The 21,037-nt window shown below is 42.7% G+C and overlaps 1 protein-coding gene across 14 annotated transcripts in view; it reads right to left on the bottom strand.

The window, feature by feature from the left end:
• The window catches only part of LOC137385143 (NACHT, LRR and PYD domains-containing protein 3-like), a 167,706-nt gene that overhangs the window by 24,750 nt on the left and 121,919 nt on the right, over positions 1 to 21,037 (bottom strand). For 3 of the 14 annotated variants that reach the window (XM_068060038.1, XM_068060044.1, XM_068060040.1), the window contains 2 exons: positions 13,579 to 13,698; positions 12,033 to 12,148 (listed from right to left, as the gene is read on the bottom strand). The exons of 7 other annotated variants lie outside the window; for them this stretch is intronic. In XM_068060038.1, coding sequence (XP_067916139.1) covers positions 12,033 to 12,063 — 31 coding nt within the window. In that variant the 5' untranslated portion in view covers positions 12,064 to 12,148; positions 13,579 to 13,698. Of the gene's footprint in view, positions 1 to 12,032; positions 12,149 to 13,578; positions 13,699 to 17,877; positions 18,480 to 21,037 lie in introns of all 14 variants that reach the window. 4 more of the 14 variants (XM_068060041.1, XM_068060042.1, XM_068060039.1 and 1 more) reach the window with 3 other exon arrangements.

The raw sequence follows: 21,037 nt of genomic DNA, 5'->3' as shown, positions 1-21,037 counted from the left end.
GGAATTAAATGTAATATATCGAGGTTTGCAGACAACACAAAGCTGGGTGGGAGTATGAGCTGTGAGGAGGATGCAGAGAAGTTCCAGTGTGATTTGGGCAGGTTGAGTGAGTGGGAAAATACATGGAAGATGCAGTATAATGTAGGTAAATGTGAGGTTATCCACTTTGTGGCAAAAACAGAAAGGCAGATTATTATCCGATAGAACTGCGATAGATTGGGAAAGGGGGAGGTGCAGTGAGACCTGGGAGTCCTTGTACACGCAGTCACTGAAAGTATGCATGCAAGTGCAGAAGGCAGTTATGAGGGCACATGGCATGTTGGCCTTTATAGCGCGAGGATTCGAGCACAGGAGCAAGGATGTCTTGCTGAAATTATACAAGGCCTTGGTGAGACAATATCTGGAGTATTGTGTGCAGTTTTGGTCTCCTTATCTGAGGAAGGATGTTCTTACTATGGAGAAAGTGCAGCAAAGGTTCACCAGACTAATTCCTGGGATGGCAGCACTGACGTATGAAGAGCGATTGGGTCGATTTGGCTTGTATTCGCTAGAGTTTAGAAGAGTGAGTTTGGATCTCATAGAAACCTACAAAAGTCTAACAGGACTGGACAGATTGGATGCAGGAAGGATATTCTCGATGGCGGGGGAGTCCAGGACCAGGGGTCACAGTCTAAGAATATGGGGTAAGCCATTTAGAATTGAGATGAGGAGAGATTTCTTCACCCAGAGAGTGGTGAACCTGTGGAAGTCTCTACCACGGAAAGCAGCTGAGGCCAGATCGTGAAGTATATTGAAGAAAGAGTTCGATATATTTCCAAGGGCTAAAGGGATCTAGGGATATAGGGAGGAAGCAGGAACAGGTTACTGATTTTGTATGATAAGCTATGATCGTATTAAATGGCGAGCAGGGTCGAAGGGCCGAATAGCCAACTCCTGCTCCTATTTTTCTATGTTTCTTTGTTTCTTAACATGTTTGGGAAAAAACGTTAATTCAACTGGACTAAGTGGTCGAACGAGTTTTGAAAATCTGCGAGAGAGTTACGCAAAGTGACATTTATCAATGATATCAGGGTATGCCTTCATTTGAAATGCAAAGTAACTAGGAATTCAGCAAACAACAGCTTGCAAAAGTCAGCAATTTAAGGGACTTGGATTGTTTATTTTTCCTGTGTTTTAATTTGTGTTTGCGTGTGACCAGGGAAGGAAGCCACTGTTACATTAATTAAGAAACGTCTTGAAGGCATCTGTAACAACCAGAATGGCGATGAAATTACTGAAGGAAATTGAAACATATCCTCATCTTCAATGCAGCCTCTAATATTGTGGTATGAACTAAGAGTTAGACGCCTCATTGGGCAATTTTAGCTTCGTGTGGACTTTGATCGGACATCTTGTGTATGAGCGTCCTTCCCACCTTAGAAAGAAAGATATTATCTCGTTGCAATGAGTGATTCGGTGTTTAATTCGGGTAGCTTGGTCAGCTGCTGAAGAGTACAGCTAACAGAGAGATAGCAGCAGTGATCGTGTATGTCTGATTCCTTGGAACGTATTGGTGAACAAAGGTGTATTGTGTTGTTAGTTAGAATTCATACCTAACCAAGTAAAGTTGTTGGTGTTCAACGTGAACATTGAGTTTTGTCTCTTTATTTCTCGTAATTCTCGTGTTCAAACCGTGGAGTAACCATCGAGATAAAATGTTATGTTTTACACTGTCTATTTCCCTCTGCAGACTTTTCGCGTCCTCCTCACCAGTAACTTGCCCACCTGGAGGCTTTGTCCTCAACAAACTTGAATATATTAAGCACAGTCCTCTCATTTAAGTCATTAATATAGATTATAAATAGCTGACGCCCTTGCACTGATTCCTGTGGCGATCAAGTTACTGCCTGTCAATGCAACGATGTCTCATTTATTCCTTCTATCTGTTTTTGTCCACTAACCAATCCTCAATCCATTCTATCTCCGATCTCCTTGATTCCTGCATATATCTGGAATAGTTTTTGTATCTTCTAGTGTAAAGGCAAATACAAAGTATTTGTTAATGCCTCTTCTATTTCCCTATTCCCCACTACAATTTCACTTGCTCCTGCCTCCAATAGTCGTACATTTACTTCCACACATCAATTCCTATTTGCGCAACTATAAAAACGTTTACAATCTTTTTTTAATATATATGTTTCTCGCTCGTTTACTCTCATATTCTCTTTGCATTTTCCTTATAAATGTCTTGATGTTCCGTTGCTGAATTGTAAAAATCCGCGCAATCCTCAGGCTTACTATTCTTTTTTTGGCACCATTATAACCTCGTCCTTTGACATAATAATTTTAACTGTTGTTAGCCACGATTGGACCACTTTTTCCGTGGGGATTTTGGGTGCTAAATAATCCAGATTTGTCGAAAATTATATATTAGTTGCTTTAATGCTACCATTACTTATTATCATCATAACTGTTAATGCTGTTTCCCAGTCTATCTGAGCTTATTCGCCCCTGCCCGTCTCCACGCCCCATTCATACCATGTTTGTATTGTTTAGATTTAAGACACTAATTTCAGACTTAACTTAAGCGCTTGCACACTCAGTAGAAAATTCTTTGGCCAGCCTTCCCTTTTATGACCTTGTTATGAATCAAACCTTTCTTATTGCACAATACTATATCATAAATATCCTGTTCCCTAGTTGGTTCCTCGAAGTACTGATGTAGAAATCTATGTTGTATACATTCCATAAACTCATCCTGCGCACACCTGCTGCAAACTTGATTTGTCCAGTCGATATTAAGATCCAAGTCCCCCATTATTGCTATATTACCCTTATTACATGCCCCGCTAATTTTCCAAATTATAATCTGCCATACACAGCAAACTCTGCAAGTGGACAATAAACAAATCCCAGTAATATTTTCTGCCCCTTTCTGTTTCTTCGCTCCACATGGACTGACAGCACCCCTTGATTTTCTGAGCTATGATTCTTTCACTCTGCTGTCTTTATCCCATCCTTTATTCTCAGATCTACTCTCCTCCTTTATTCCGTTTAGCCTATCCCTTCTAAAAGTTAAGACTCCTGGAATATTTAGTTTGCAACCTTGGTCACTTCGGAGCCACATCTCTGTAATGGTTATTCAATAAAAAATATAAATTTCTATTTGTACTATTAGAGCCTTTAAAAGTTGCTAGCAACGAGTCAGCCTTACACTTTGGTACCCAGGCACGGTAAGAAATATACAGTAGACGCATGGATCATACATTCATGACGTGCACAACTGAAATTAAGAATCTGTGTTAATGCTTTTCGACCATTTGCGCTGGAACCACGAGCTTCCAGTGGTAAATTACACAATTAAAATGGGCATTCATAGCGCGAAATTTATCAATATAAATGATTGCAATGCCCATCGCAACTTTGAAAGAATTACCAGATTTCTATCGATAACTGTACATAAGAAGTTAGAATCACAATATAGGTCACTGCCACTATTTTTTACATCAACGAATACCGGTAATGTTCCCCATGAAGTCTCCTTTCTAACTTTCTCAGTGCTTTATGAACGAAGAAATAAGGGCAGAATCAGTGCGTTTAACTTCATGGAAAATCTGAGGCCGAGATAGGGTGACAGGTTTTAAGAGGAATTTTAAATGGAAGGAGACATTTATCATGACAAAGGAATTAATAATGAACGGTCCAAATGGCAAGAACGTTGTTATGGATTTGTTCCTTTTAGTAGTGGAGCAATTTCGTTTCAGTAATATTGAGGGACAGAAGCAGAGTTCACAAACTATGTCTAATGAAAATGGAATGAGACCATGGATGAGGGCTTAAAAGAGTATCGAGCTCCTTAATTTTAAATGCATTGGGAATCAATGAGGCATTGCGTCTTTGAGGAATAAAAATGTAAAAAAATACACACGTAATTGTTATAAATAGAAAATTCCAGATACACATTTTTGAAACAATTGGATTTGTGAAGGAATGGAGTCGGGGTGGCAGAACCTGAGAAGGTGTTAATCGAAGAGGGAATTTTATAAAGTATGTTTATTAACAACAAGACATTCTCATATCGAGCATGAACAAAGGGAGGTAAGATTGCGGTCACACAACAGAAGATATTCTACTCCATGTTATACCCATGAGGTAGCGACAGATAAAGATTTTTTGATAAATGCATTTACCAGTTTGAAAATGAAATAACTTCAATGTATTGACAGTGCAGCAGGTGAAGGCATGTACCTCCAATGGGTAAATTTATCTGTTTTATTTATTTAGAGATACAGCACAGAAACAGGCCCTTCGGCCCACCGAGTCTGTGCCGACCATCAACCACCTATTTATGCTAATCCTACACTAATCCCATATTCCTACCACAGCCCCACCTGTCCCTATATTTCCCTACCACCTACCTATACTAGGAGCAATTTATAATGGCCAATTTACCTATCAACCTGCAAGTCTTTTGGTGGTGGGAGGAAACCGGAGTACCCCACGAAAACCCACGCAGACACAGGGAGAACTTGCAAACTCCACACAGGCAGTACCCAGAACTGAGCTGTGAGGCTGCGGTGCTAACCACTGCGCCTCTGTGCTGCCCGTAAATAAAAGCAAAATATGACAGATGCTGGAAATCTGCAATAAAAAGTGAATATTCTGGAAATATTCAGCAGGTCAAGTAGCATCTGTAGAGAGAGAAGCAGCGTTAACATTTCCGACCTACTTGACGCTGCTTAACCTGCTGAGTATTTTTTAGCATTTTCTGCTTTTGCTTCTGACGGGTGCCGGGACTGCTGAAAGGGAAAATTCGGTTATTGTTTTCGTTAAAGGAGATATTGTGAATTTTGGGATTGTTCTAACGTGAGCAAGAAGATGAGCTCTTGATTTGATCACATGATTGGAGCTACGTGGAAACTAGTCGGGTAGATCCATTTGGAGCAGGCTGTCAGCGAACAGAAATTATACTTCAGACGCTGCATCAAATTGATCTCAGGTAAATTTGCTTTCCAAGCCGATATGCAACATTTAGTATAACATCCTGGGCATCAATTGTTCCTTTTTATCCTTTATTCAATTGAATTGAGAGCGTTGATTAACACAAGGGATGATGATATTATTGCTATCACTGAGACATGGCTGAGAGAAGCGCGGGACTGGCAGCTTAATATCCCAGGGTATAGAATCTTCAGGCGTGATAGGGGAGGGGTAAAAGAGGAGGTGACATTGCACTGTTGATTAAGGAGTCAATTACTGCGGTAAGGAGGGATGGTATCTTAGCAGGCTCTTCTAATGAGGCCATATGCTTAGAACTTAAAAACAAAAAGGGGGCAATCACTTGGTGTACCTCCAAACAGTCAGGGAGAGATAGAGGAGCAGATATGTAGGAAAATCGAAGAGAGGTGCAAAAGTAACAGGGTTATAATAGTAGGGGATTTCAACTTCTCCTCCATTAGAGGGGATAGTATTAGTGCAAAAAAGCTTAAAGGGTGCAGCATTCTTCAAATGCATTCAGGCGTGCTTTTTGAGCCAGCACGTAGGGAGTCCTACAAGAGGAGGAGCAGCACTGGACTTAATCGTAGGGAATGAAGCCGGACAAGTGGTCGAAGTGGTAGTGGGGGAGCATTTCGGGGATAGTGACCACAACTCTGTAAGATTTAAGGTAGTTATGGAAAAGACATAGAGGGACCGGAAATAAAGGTACCGAATTGGGGGACGGCAGCTTTCAATATGATAAAATAGGATCTGGCCAAACTGGACTGGGAGCAGCTGCTTATAGGAAAGTCCATATCAGACCAGTGGGAGTCATTCAGAAAAGAAATAGTGAGGGTTCAGGTCCAACTTGTTCCAGTAAAGGTGTAGGGTAGGACCAACAAGTCAAGGGAACCCTGGATGTCAAAGGAGATAGAGGATTGAACAAGGAAAAAAATAGGCTTCGAGCAGATTCAGAGCGCTGAAAACAGCGGAGGCCCTAGAGGAGTATAGAAAGTGCAGGGGAGTACTTTTAAAAAAAAGTAATTAGGAGAGCGAAGAGGGGACATGAAAAATCACTGGCAGACAAGATAAATGAAAATCCCAAGGTGTTTTATAAGCAAGTTAAGGAGAAGAGGTTAACCAGGGAAAACGTGGGGCCCAATGGGGATCGAAGAGGCAATCTGTGTGTGGAGCCGGAGGATATAGGTGAGGTTTTGAATTATTATTTTTCATCTCTGTTCATTATGGAGAGGGTCGATGTTGGTGTAGGGATCAGGGAGGGGGATTGTGAGATAACTGATCAAATTAGCATTGAAAAGGAGGAAGTATTATCTGTATTAGCGGGCTTAAAGGTGGGTAAATCCACAGGCCCAGATGAGATGTATCCCAGACTGCAGTGTGAGGCAAGGGAGGAGATAGCAGGGGCTCTGAAACAAATTTTCAAATCCCCTCAGCCCACAGGAGAAGTACCAGAGGACTGGAGGACAGCGTATGTGGCACCATTATTCAAGAAGGGCAGCAGGGATGAAGCAGGTAATTATAGGCCTGTGAGTCCAACATCAGTGGTAAGGGAATTTTGAGTCACAGAGTGATACAGCACTGAAACAGGCCCTTCGGCCCACAGACTCGGTGGGCTGAAGGGCCTGTTTCAGTGCTGTATCACTCTGTGAATCAAAATTTCCATTTATACTAACCCTACATTAACCCCATATTCCCTACCACATCCTTACCATTCTCCTACCACCTATCTACACTAGGGGCAATTTACAATGGCCAATTTACCTATCAACCTGTCTTTGGCTGTGGGAGGAAACCAGAGCACCCGGCAGAAACCCACGCAGTCACAGGAAGAACTTGCAAACTCCGCACAGGCAGTCCCCAGAACAGAACGAGGGTTGCTGGAGCTGTAAGGCTGCGGTGCCGCCCAAATTGCCGGAAACAATTCTGAGAGATAAGATTAATCTCCACTTGGAGAGGCAACGATTAGTCAAGGATAGTCAGCATGGTTTTGTCGGGAGACAACTCGTCTAACAAATTTGATTGAGTATTTCGAGGGGGTGACCAGATGAATAGATGAGGGTAAAGCAGTTGATGATGTTTACATGGACTTCAGTAAGGCTTTTGATAAGGTCGCGCATGGGAGCTTTGTTAAGAAGTTAAGAGCCCATGGGATCCAGGGTAATTTGGCAAATTGGATCCAAAATTGGCTTAGTGGCAGGAGGCAGAGGGTGATGGTCGAAGGTTGTTTTTGCTATGGAGGACTGTGACCTGTGGGGTACCACAAGGATCGGTGCTGGGACCCTTGCTGTTTGTAGTGTAGATTGATGATTTAGACGTGAATAAAGTAGGTATGATCATTAAGTTCTCAGACAACACAAAAATTGATGTTGTCGTAAATAGAGAGGAGGAAAGCCTTAAATTGCAAAACAATGTAGATGGGCTGGTAAGGTGGGCGGAGCAGTGGCAGATGGAATTTAATCCTGAGAAATGTGAGGTGATGCACTTTGGTAGGACTAACAAGGCAAGGGAATATACAATGGATGCAGGACCCTAGGAAGTGCAAAGGGTCAGGGGGACCTTGGTGCACTTGTCCATAGATCACTGAAGGCAGCAGCACAGCTAGATAAGGTGGCTAGGAAGGCACATGGGATACTTGCATTTATTAGCTAAGTCATAGAATATAAGAGCAGGGAGCTTATGATTGAGCTGTATAAAGCACTGGTTAGGCTACAGCTGGAGTACTGTGTGCAGTTCTGGTCACCACACAAGAGGAAGGATGTCATTGCACTGGCGAGAGTGCAGAGGAGTTTCACCAGGATGTTGCCTGGGCTGGAGCATTTCAGTTATGAAGGGAGACTGGATAGGCTGGGGTTGTTTTCCTTGAAGTGGAGAAGGCTGTGGGGGGACCTGATTGAGGTATGCAAAATTATGAGGGGCATCGATAGGATAGATTGGAAGGAACTTTTTCCCTTAGCAGAGGGGTCAAAAACCAGGGGGCACAGATTTAAGGTCAAGAGCAGAAGGTTTGGAAGGGAGTTGAGGAAAATAACTTCATTCAGAGGGTGGCTGGAATCTGGAACGCACTGCCTGAAGAGCCGGCAGAAGCAGGAACCCTCACAACATTTAAGAAATATTTAGATGAGCACCTGAAGCGCCATAGCATGCAAGGCTACGGCCAAGCATTGGAAAATGAGATTCGTTTGTATGGGTGCTTGATGGTCAGAACAGGCGCATTAGGCCAAAGGGCCTGCTTCTGTGCTGTAAATATCTCTGACTCTATGATTCGATAATTCTGGGATACAAAAGTTCCAAAATTTGCAATTGAAAGCCATGTTATCAATGGATTCTGGAGAGGTTAAATCAGAATGTTGGGATAGTAGTTATGCTGCATGAAGGAATTGAACTCGCCAATCCCTCTGACACTGCTTTGTTGCACTTACTGTCCAGGTGGGACCATGAAGAAAGATGACTAAGCCAAACAATAATACTTAGTTTAGTTTAGAGATACAGCACTGAAACAGGCCCTTCGGCCCAGCGAGTCTGTGCCAACCATCAACCACCCATTTATACTAATCCTACACTAATCCCATATCCCTACCACATCCCCACGTGTTCTTATATTTCCCTACCACCTACCTATACTCGGGGCAATTTATAATGGCCAATTTACCTACCAACCTGCAAGTCTTTTGGCTTATGAGAGGAAGCCGGAGCACCCGGAGAAAACCCACGCAGACACAGGGAAAACTTGCAAACTCCACACGGGCAGTACCCAGAATTGAACACAGGTCGCTGGAGCTGTGAGGCTGTGGTGCTAACCACTGCGCCACTGTGCCGCCCTAAACACTCTATCAGGTTCCAAGATATGGTCAATTCATGCAGTTGTGCGACAAATATGTTATCCACCATTAACTATACAATTGCAATAATATTACTTAAAACGTGTAAACAAATTTGTCATCTGAATAACTTTTCTGAAATATTTCTGACTCATCGTGTTTTTTGTACTCCTTCCCATTCTGCTACTTGTACTGTACTATGAATTGTGAAATATCAAGTACTCCTGAGCCAGAGCAATGTGCATGACTCATAAATAGAGTCATAGAGTCGTACTGCATGGAAACAGGCCATTCGGCCCACCGCATCCATGCCGACCATAGTGCCTATCTATATTAATCCCACCTGCCTGCATTAATTCCATATCCCTCCATGCCTTGCTCATTAAGGTACCTGTCCAGATGCCTCTTAAATGTTGCTGCTGTTCCTGCCTCCACCACCTCCTCTGGCAGCTCATTCCAGATACTTACATTTCTTTGTGTGAAAAATTTACCCCTTTGATCCCCTTTAAACCTCCTCCCTCTCACCTTAAATCTATGCCCTCTATTTTTACTCACCCCTACCATGGGAAATAGACTCTAACCTATCTATGCCTCTCAAAATTTTATATACCTCTATCATGTCCCCTCTCAACCTCCTTCACTCCAGGGAAAGCAGACACAGCCTATCCAATCTCTCTTTATAACTCAAGCCCTCCAAACCAGGCAACATCCTTGTGAATCTTTTCTGCACACTCTCCCGCTTAATCACATCTTTCCTGTAGTGGAGTGACCAGAACTGCACAGAGTACTCCAAATGCCGCCTAACCAACGTTATGTACAACTGTAACATGACATACCAAATCTTGTACTCAATACCTCTTCCGATGAAGGCAAGCATGCCATATGCCTTCTTCACCACCCTATCTACCTGTGTTGCCACTTTCAGGGAACAATGTACTTGCACCCCAAGGTGCCTCTGCTCCACAACACCTCCCAGGGCCCTGCCATTCACTGTATATGTGCTGCGCTGGTTGAACTTTCCAAAATGCATGACTTCGCACTTGCTTGCGTTAAATTCCATTTGCCAATCCCTTGCTCACTTTCCCAGTTTATCAATATCCTGTTGCAAACTGAGACATCCTTCCTCACTGTCCACTATACCACCAATTTTGGTGTCAACTGCAAACTTACTAATCATACCCCTTACTTTCACATCCAAGTCATTAATATATATGAAAAACAACAGTGGGCCCAGCACCGATCCCTGCAGCACACCACTGGTCACCGGCCTCCAATCTGATAAACAACGCTCCACGACCACCCTCTGCCTCCTGTCATCAAGCCAGACCAGCCTACCATGTGGGACCTTGTCAAAGGTCTTGCCAAAGTCCATTTAGACAACGTCCACCGCCCTGCCCTCGTCAATCCTCTTGGTCACCTCCTCAAAAAACTCAATCAAATTCGTGAGACATGATCTCCCACGCACAAGGCTACGCTGACTATTGCGAATCAGACCTTGCTTTTCCGAATGCATGTAAATCCTGTCTCTCAGAATCCCTTCCAATAACTTTCCCTCCACTGATGTAAGGCTCACCGACCTGTAGTTCCTTGGCTTATCCCTGCTGCCCTTCTTTAATAAAGGCACAACATTAGCTATTCTCCAGTCTTACGGTACCTCACCCGTGGCTAACGATGATACAAAATCTCTGCCAGGGCCCCAGCAATCTCCTCCCTTGCTTCCCATAGCATCCTCGGATACACCTGTTCAGGCCCTGGGGATTTATCCACCTGAATGCGCTTCACAACCTCCAACACCTCCTCCTTTGTAATGTTGATATGCTCCAGGATATTGCTGTTCCCTCCCTTGAACTCATGAGCTTCCATGACATTCTCCACGGTAAGTACAGATGAGAAGTATTCATTTAAGACCTAGCCCATTTCCTGTGGCTCCACACATAGATTACCACACTGATCCTCATGGGGACCTACTCTCTCCTGAGCTACCCTTTTACTCTTAATATACTTATGGAATACTTTAGGATTCTCCTTTCTCTTATCTGATGGGAAAATCTCATGGCCACTTTTCGCCCTCCTGATTTCCTTCTTAAGTGTACTCCTACATCCCCATACTCCTCGTGGGATTCGCTCGATCCAAGCTGCCTATACCTGACATATGCCTCCTTCTTTGTCCTGACCTGGCCCTCAATATACCTCGTCCGCCAAGGTTTCCATAAACTTGCCAATCTTGCCCTTCCATCTAACAGGAACATGCTGGCCCTGAACTCTTCCTATCTCACTTTTAAAAGCCTCCCATTTGCCAGGCATCCCTTTCCCTTTTAACAGCCTCTTCCATTCAACGTTTGAGAGTTCCTGTCTGATGCCATCGAAATTAGCCTTCCCCCAATTTAGGGCTTCAACTTGAAGACCAGTCCTTCCTTTTCCTTAACTATCTTGAAGCTAATAGAGTTATGGTCGCTGGTTCCAAAGTGCTCCCCCACTGAGACATCGGCCACCTGCCCATCCTCATTTACTAAGAGGAGGTCGAGTGTCGCCCCTTCTCCAGTTGGGCCATCCACATACTGCTTCAGAAAACTATCCTGGACACTCTTAACAAATTCTACCCCATCTGATCCCTTAGCACTAAGGCGGTCCCAGTCAATATTAGGGAATGACCTACTATTACAACCCTATAATTCCTACACCTATCTGTGATTTCCCTACATATATAATCCTCCAATTCCCTCTGACTATTGGGGGGCGTATAGTATAATCCCATCAAAGTGATCACCCCTTTCTTATTTCTAAGTTCTACCCATATGGCCTCACTGGACTTTCCCCCCTGGGATATCCTCTCTAAGTGCTGCCGTGATGTTCGTTTAATCAATAGTGCAACTCCCCCTCCTCTCTTACCTCCACCTCTGTCACGCCAGAAGGATCGGTACTCTGGAACATTGAGCTGCCAGTCCTGCCCATCTCTCAACCACGTTTCCATAATAGCTATAATATCACAATCCCATGTACTGATCCATGCTCTGAGTTCATCTGCCTTACCTGTATGGCTTCTTGCATTAAAGTAAATGCAGTTTAGCCTACCAGACTTTCCACGCTCCCTGTCCTGTCCCTGCCCGGCCTGCCTGCTGGACTTGCTTGCTTTAACCTCTACATTTGCCTCAACTATCTCATCGCAGAGACTACTACTTTGTGTCCCCCAGCCAGACTAGTTTAAACCCTCCCAAGTGCTAGAAGAATGGACGTTACCTGTTTTCTTCTTACTACTGCCACCCCCCATATTCCAATTCGTAATACCACCAGAAATGCCGCGACTTGGAGGGCGATTTTGTCTTGGGCGTCTTTTGCTGCAGTATCTGCAGGTGCTGTTAATTAGAAAACAAGTAAGTCATTCAAGTAATAATTACTACGTTAAAACAAGCTAAATGAATTTTAAACGAGCACAGATATAATACTTCAGTTTATATTATTTGTATCTCATTTTAAGTCTACATTTTGATCCCCTCTGTTGTCATCATCATTTTCATTCATGAGGTGATTGTGAACTTTTGCATTTAGCTGGTCTGAATACAGGATTAATAAGGCCGTGGCATGAAGTTTATCTTCGGAGAATGCGAGATGTGAGTATGCTGACTAGTGCAAAATTTGTGGTATCAACAATACAAGTGTCCATATCACGCACTATTGAAACATCTGTGATATGTTCGAGCCAATACTTATTCGCACATTGCTTATTTAGCCATATTTCAAAAATTTGCCTCACTAAGGTTTTCCTATTGAAAAGTGAATCAACACATATTCACTCGGACAGCTTTTCGTTTCTTTCACCAGCCGACACAGCGTCGCTCCAGAAGCTGTGTATTTTCCCATTTATATTTCTACAGCAGAATGGATGAGCCCGAGGCATATTCACTTACTTCTGATTTCACAGGAGATACCAGCTCATCCTAGCAAACATTTTATGTACCTAATTACTGGTTAAAATGTAATGACCGTTGAAGCAAATACCTGAAATTGCCCGAAGTGGTACTGAAATAGCACACTCTAAATGAAATAACCTCAGTGTGTATTGAAGTTACTATCTTTAAAGTGTATTGTTAGCATCTGTGTCATTAGATATTTCAAGTATACTTCGAATCTTTATGTATGATTAAGTGGGGCATTACTTTAAAACATTTGACTTTAACCTGCACTTTAATGATCTGATTAAACTGCAAATTCTATTCGCGAATCCAAAAGTCAATTACCTAGAAATCAATATTCGTATTACATATAAAGCAAATTAAAATGAACCATAAGAAATAATGCAATTCCAATAAACAGTGGATTCAAGTTTACTATGATGTAATAGGATTTGAATGTGGCAGGCAAACGAATAGTTTGATTCGGATTCACAGGAGCACACTAAAGATTATTAAATCGATTCTTCACAATAAAGAGTAGTATTCCAGATATTAGACAGATATCAAAAGGTGTTCCAGACTTTACCCAATCTGACACTTCTTTGCATTTCTCAGTGTTGTAACGTGCCAGTAATATTTTTGCACTTCAGAACGTAGCCCAAATAACGGTTTCATAGAATATGGGCATAAGGTTTATATTGGATAATGCGGGCTGAGATTGTGCTGGCCGTACCAGAAACTGGACACGGGAAGTAAATCCTTGCAATTAGTGGCTGCATGGGGACATTAGCAGGGAGCAGTCCCATTGCGATGGACTGAACCTGAAAAGGGTTGGGAGGAGATTCCAAATGGAGCGATTAATGTGCAGATCAAAAAGGACTACAGACTCATACCTGAATGGATGTTTAGGATTCAGTTGGACATAGTAGTAAATATATATATCTTAATCAGCTTCACACCTGTTAAATTCCAAGGAACAAGCGAACTATGTCAGCGATTACACCCGCTATTGTCTGCAAAAAAAGTAAGAGAACCTAAAAAGGTGCAATGAATTGTGTAGCCGCAGGGGACTGTAATAAATATAAACAACAACAAAGATCGAGAGAAAATGGCAAGAGGTGTAAGAAGGGAATGTCAAAAGAAACTTGTGAGGGATGCCAACATTAAGACGAAAAGAGCAGTTTGGGTTAAGTGGACTATTACGAAGCAGATGCAGGTTTTATTTGTGTCTGCCTTTGTATTAGCTAATTTCTATAGATAGCTCACATTCATGTGTGATGAGCTGTTTATGAATTCAATGTCGACGGGGTGAACAAGTTTTAGTTATAGCAGACGTGATTCTGTGCAAGAGAAAGTGTATGTCATATAACTTTATCCTCCATCTTCTTGAAGTGCACCATTCTTTTCAAATTGTTGTATTGTTTCAGAATTCTCCAGTTTATTTTTGTATTTCCATCGCTGCAATGCCTATGAGCGAGAAAACACCCTTCAGAATTCTGGATCATCGCTGCAGAGGATGGCATAGATTCCCCGAATAATTGACTGCCTTACAATTATTAAGTTTCTGTTCTGCCTTTGATCATTCCTTTCTTCCACTTTGCCTGGACAGCGCTGTCTTTCAATTTATCCTCACAGGACCTAAGTGCATTGCACCTCTTGGAAAGAAACAGTCTCCGCGGGAACTACTTTTCTTTTCCCATCGTTGCCCAAACGCTAAACGTTACACTCCCATTTCCGGCAAAGTTGTTGTCCGTTAAGCTGTGATTGTACACTGAAGAAAATGATACAGCAATTCTTCCCTTTCCTTTATTTGTCTGAGTCTCTCAAACTCTCAGAAGCACGGTGCTGGAGCGCCTGAAGGATACCATTTCAAACTTTTAATAACAGAATCATAGAATAATACAGCACAGAGGGGCATCATCCACATCATTTTGCATGTATCCTTTCCTACGTAAAGCTATCCAATTCATCCACTCCCTTCCTCTATTCCTGTAAAAAAATCCCTTTCATGTGAAATCCAATATCCTTTTGAAACTTTAGATTGAATATGCCTCGACTTCTCTTTCAGGCAGTGCATTCCAGATCCCAGTAACTTGTTGCGTAAAAACAAATCCTCATTTTGATTCTGGTTGTTTTTGCCAATGACCTTAAATCTCTGTTCTCTGATTTTCAACCTTTTTGCCATTGGATACAATGACTTATTATCCAATCAAATGTTCATGGTTTTGAACCCATCTATCAAATTTCCTCTTAACCTTCACTGCTCCAGTGACATCAATTGCAGATGATACAGACCAATGCATATTATTTTTGTATCCTGCCTGGTGTTTATATGAAAAAATTCACAGTGTATCAGGATGTCTGTGCCCGTTATGTACGCAATAATAGTGTATCGGTATACGGACAGGCATGTACTGATTTTCACACTTCATCAGGACCAAGACAGATGTCCGTTAGATATCACAGTGTATCGGGAAACTGCGAAATGTGCTTGGGGTTTCAGTGCATAAGGTTCCTGCTATAAGTGTAGATATATTTGGGACAGAGTGGCAGAGCGGCAAGAGCGGATAAAGAATGAATTCTGAAGAGTTATTCGAGTTGGAGCAGCAGAACATCGGGAGAGGATAAGGAGTGTGAAGCCGACAGACTTCTGGGTGAAGCCACAGAGCAGCCAGAGAGGATAAAGACTGCAAACGTGGGCATGACAGCAGCAAAGCGGGAGTCCAGGGGGAATACAAGCACCAGGGATTATTTTTATAAAGTTATGTCAGCATAAGAGGATCTGCTGATTTTTGATCAGCAGTCGTGCTTTTAAAAGTACATTTTGAGTTTATTTCTGTCAAAGATTTTCAGTCTAATAAGTCGTGGCAGGCAGGGCACGTTAGACCTTTGCAATGCACATCAGGGGCCATATGGGAGCACGAGGTTGCTCACGTGTGCAGGAAATGCTGTCAGGTGGAGCAGATCGAGCTCCGGTTTGTCACAGCAGTAAAACCACCAGGATGAAAGGTACGTAGATAACCCGTTTCTAAGGTTTCATCTCCCAGTTTAGGCTTGAGCTGATAGAGCTTGAATGTGTCCGCAACTGACAGACAAGGAGGACCAGACAAAAAGTGCAGCAGACTCCTGAGTATATCTCGTGCTCTAACCATGGTGAGGGTGATGGCTCCACTTGGGAACGCAGCTAGAGCCACGGGTGACTCAAAAGATAAAGCTGAGTGGGGAGGGGTAGTTTTCAAAAGCAATAGCGATAGGGAATTATATGTTAGGAAATACATGGATGTTTCTGCTGTTACGCGCAGATTTTAACATGATATGGTGCTTCACTGTTGCCAGAGTCCAAAATGTCACTGAGCAGCTTCTCAACATTTTGAGTGAAGAAGGTGAACAGCCAGAGGACGTGATCCATAAGGGTACCGATCACAAAGGAGGAATGAAGAATGAGGTTCTGCAGGAAGAGTTTAGGAAGCTATAAAATGGATGATGAAGCTGGACGTCAAAGGTTGTAATCTCTGGATTATTCCAGGTGACATGTACTTGTGGGTATAGAAGTAAGAGAACAGTGTGCCAGATGGAGGGAATTATTTTTCTCGGACTTTGGGAATAGTTCTGGGGGAGGAGGGACCTATATAAACTGTTAGCATCTTAACTGGGAAAGTAGAAATATCCTTGAGGGGATGCCTGCCACTGGTGTTGCATAGTCCTGAAACATATTTGGGAGGGATATCAGAGCCATAATCTACCAGAATGCAGAATCAAGGCGCATAAAGAATTGGAAGTAACAGAATCCACTCAAGTATGGCTCAGTAAGATATTAGGTACGGTCAGACTAAGAAGAAATACAATAATTTATAATTCAGGTTTACAATGCAGGCACGTAAACAAAAAACATGACAAAAAGAGTTGATAAACTGCAGAGAGCCACCTGAAAATATGACGTCGAAGTGGTAATTGAGATCTGGCTCTAAAAAGGGCAGGACTGTGCACTAAATGTTCCTTGGTATCAGGTTTTCAGGAAAGATAGGGAAGGAAAACAAGGTGAAGGACTTGTAGTATTGACTGAGCAGAAACTAACAGCGCAGAAGAGAGAAATAGAGAGAGAGAGAAGGAGAGGGAGCGAGAGAGAGAGAGGAGTCAACGACAGAATGCATTTGGTTCGAGTTAAGAAACAGTAGAGGTACGATGACACTGCAGGATTTATTCCATATGCTACTAACTAGTGGGAAAGGTGTGAAGCAGAATATTTTCAGGGAAATTACAGAGAGGTGGAAGAACTGTGTAGCAGTGGAAATGTTTTTTTATATTATGTAATATATGTTGGGTAGTAATAGTGTAACCAGTAAAGAGGGCAGACCATTTCTGAAGAGTGTAGAGGGCAATGTCCCTGATCAGCATATTTCTGGTCTAATGGGGAAGGAGCCGTTGATGAATCTGTTTCTGAGGAATGAGATGGATCAAGTGGATCATGTGTCAGTCGGGAAACATTTGAGGAGCAGTGATTATAGTATAATAAGATTTAAGTTTGGTTGGCTGAAGGTGAATGAGCAACCTGGAATAGAAGCAATTCGATGGAAAAGGGCCATTTTCAGAGGATTCAGAGCAGATTTGCGGGCTGCCTTTCAAGAGATGGTTAAGATACAGTTGAGTTACATTCCCGTCTGGGGAAAATGTAGTGCAACTTTAGCCAGTCTCCTGGATAGTGAAAGAGATAGACAGTAAGATGAAGCAGAAAGAAAGGGGCTTTGAACAGATGTCTGGTTGTTACTAATACCGTGGAGCAGGATGTTCAGAGGCGAACTAAAGAAGAAATACACAGTGGCAGAGATAGAATATGAGAAGAGATTGGAAGCTAACGTAAGGGGGAATCCACAAGTCTTCTCTAGGCGTATAACTAGAAAATAAATTGGAAATGGGGCCGATTATGAGCCAAAAAGGAGACCCACGTGTGCAAGCAGAAGGCATGGATGAGTTACGAAATGTGTACATTAAACCTGTCTTTACCAAGAACAATGATGCTGCCAAAATCATAGTGAAAGAGGCGGGAGTTGATTCAAGATGGGATAAATACTGATAAAGCGGAGGTTTTAGAATGGTTGGCTGTAATTAAAGTTGATACATCACTAGAGCCGGATAAATTTGCATTCAGGATGCTGAATGAAACAAGGGGGGGATGGAAATGCGGATGTACTGACCATAACCTTCCAAACCTCCTTCGATACTGACATTGTTCCAGAGGACTGGAGAACTGAAAATGCCGCACACTTGTTGAAAAAAAGGTTCAAGCATAAACCCAGCAACTATTAACCTAATCCAGGACGTGAGAAAACATTTCGAAACAATAATCCAAGCCAAAATTTACAGTCACTGTCGTGGATTGTTTAAAATACGTCAGCACGGTTTTGTTAAAGGCAAAATTTATTTAACCAACTTCTTGAGCTTTTGCTGATGCAACGGATGGGGATAAACTGAAGGCAGTGATGTGGTATATACTGATTTCCAAAATGCGTTTTTTAAATAGTCCCACAACAGGCTTGTCAGCAAAGTTGAAGGCGGTGGTATCAGATGGAATCGGCAGCATGGAAACAAACTTGGCTCTGTGACAGCAAACAAAGAACAGTGGAGATCTGTTGATTTTCGGATTGAAGCAAGGTATGAGGAACCTCAGTTATGTGGACAGATTGTTGAAGCTGGATCGTTATATTTGGAGAAGAAAAGTTGAGAGGAGATTTGATAGATGGGTTCAACTTCTTGAGGGGTGTAGGCAATGTCGATAGAGAGAAATTATTCAGATTGGCTAAAACGTCAAGAATCAGAAGACAGAATTAAAACTATTGACAAATGAACCAAAGGCAAGATGAGGAAAACACGCATTTTTTTACACAGCGAAAAATTACAATCTGGAAAACACTTCCTGAAAAGGCCTTGGAGGTAGATTCAAATTGCCTTTCAACCGGGAAATGACTAAGCACCTAAATGGGGGTGGGGTATAGGGAGAATGCAGTGCTGGGAGAAGCACTGGTGAGTGGGAACAGCTGACTTGCTCTAGCAGAGTGCTGGCAATCATTCGACGGTGCGAATGGCCTACTTCTGTGGTGTATCCATTTTATGATTCCATGATTTTATGTATGTTGCTTCACACTGTATTGTGATTCCACCTGTTGTGTTTGGCTTTCATAGATCACGAGGATCAGTCCAACGGTGAATCACAAGTTTACCTCTTTTTTATTGGGATCCACGGTAATTCAGGATCCAGTCAGTAGTGTATAGGGTTTCCATACGCACCAGGTTGCTGGAAGCAGTGTATGGAGTTTCACAGTATGCCAGGATACTGCAGCTGTGCATGGGTTTCATCATAGCAGGATCCTGCAAGGTGTGCATTGTAATTTGCATTGCACTGGGATCACGACAGATGTATATGGAGATCCAGCCCGTTGGGTTTCTTTGGTTGACAGCCGATCACGTTCCTGTCAGATATGTGTGATGATTCATTGTGTGTCAGTTTGTTGTCAGGTGTGCCTGAGTTTTCTCAATTTGTCAGGTTACTGCCTGGTACCTAATGGGGTTCACATGTTATCAGTTTTCTGCCTGGTGTCATCGAGTCACAGAGTTATACAGCACAGAAACAGGCCAACGGCCCATCTCGTCCGTGCCGACCAACAAGCACCAATCTATTCTAATCCCATTTCCAGCACTTGGCCTGTAGCCTTCTATGCGATGGCTTTTCAAGTGCTCATATAAATATGTCTTAAATGTTGTGATGGTTCCTGCCTCTACCACCCCTTCAGGCAGTGTGTTCCAGATTCCAACCATCCTCTGGGTGAATTTTTTTTCATGAAACCCCCTCTAAACCGCTTGCCCATTACGTCAAATCTATGCCCCCTGGTTATTGACATCTCCGCTAAGGGAAATGTTTCTTCCTATCTATCCTAATTATGCCCTGAATAATTTTGTATGCCTCAATCATGTCCCCCTTTAGCCTTCTCTGTTCTAAGGAAAACAACCCTAGCCTATCCAGTCTCTTTTCATAGATGGAATGCTCAAGCCCAGGCAATATCCCGGTGAATCTCCCCTGCACCCTCTCCTGTGCAATCACATCCTTCCGAAAGTGTAGTGCTCAGAACTGTACACAGTACTCCAGCTGTGTCCTAAGTAGCGTTTTATGCAGCACCATCATAACCTCCCTGTTCTTATATTCTATGCCTCGGCTAATAAAGGCAAGTATCCCATATGTCTTCCTAACCACCTGATTTAGCTCCGCTGCGGCCTTCAGTGATCTATGGACAAGTACACCGAGGTCCCTTTGACCTTTTGTACTTCCTAGGGTCCTACATCCATTGTATATTCCCTTGCCTTTTAGTCCTCCCAAACTGTATCACCTCACACTTCTCCATTTGCCACTACTCTGCCCATCATACCAGCACATCTATATCGTCCTGTAATCTAAGGCTTTCCTCCTCACTATTTACAACACCACCAATTCTTGTGTCATCTGAGAACTTACTGATCCTACATCCTATATTCACATCCAAATCATTAATGTACAGTATAAACAGCAAGGGTCCCAGCACGGATCCCTGTGGTACACCACTGGTCACAGGCTTCCAATCGCAAAAACAACCCTCGACCATCACTCTCTGCCTCCTGCCATGCAGCAAATTTTGGATCCAATTTGCCAAATTGCCCTGTATCCCATGGGCTCTTATATTCTTAACCAATCTCCCCTGGGTGACCTTATCAAAAGCCTTACTGAAGTCCATGTAGTCGCCATCAACTGGTTTACCCTCATCTACACACCTAGTCACCTCCTCGAAAAATTCAATCATGTTTGTAAGGCATGATCTCCCCCTGACAAAGCCATGCTGACTTTCCCTGATTAATTCCTGACTCTCCAAGTGGAGATTAATCCTGTCGCTCAGCACGTTTTCCAACAATTTCCCAACCATTGATGTTACACTTATTGACCTGTAATTACCTGGTTTATCCCCACTACCTTTCTTGAACATTGGTGTGCATGTGGTATCACATTGCATCAGGGTTCTTGCAGGTTTGTATGGGGTTTAACATTTCATCAGGATCCTTTCAGGTGGTTTCCCAGCGTGTCGGGAACCTGCCAGATGTGTTTGGGATTCAGTATAGCAGGTGTGAAAATGTTTCACAGTTATCGCAATTGTGTTAGGTCTGTGTGAAATTTTGCAGTGCATTAACATGTGTGTAAAGCCTATCAAAGTATATCAATATTCTGGCTGCTGTGTATGGGATGGAACAACATATCGGCCTCCAATGTGTATATATACATATGGTTATTGTTTATTTGAAAAAACGGATTTTCTTGGGATATGCAATAAAAATATA

Source organism: Heterodontus francisci, chromosome 28 (assembly GCF_036365525.1).
Source record: "Heterodontus francisci isolate sHetFra1 chromosome 28, sHetFra1.hap1, whole genome shotgun sequence".
NCBI lineage: Eukaryota > Metazoa > Chordata > Chondrichthyes > Heterodontiformes > Heterodontidae > Heterodontus > Heterodontus francisci.
Note: the sequence above shows the minus strand (reverse complement) of the source record. Positions and strands in the feature narration are given on the sequence as shown.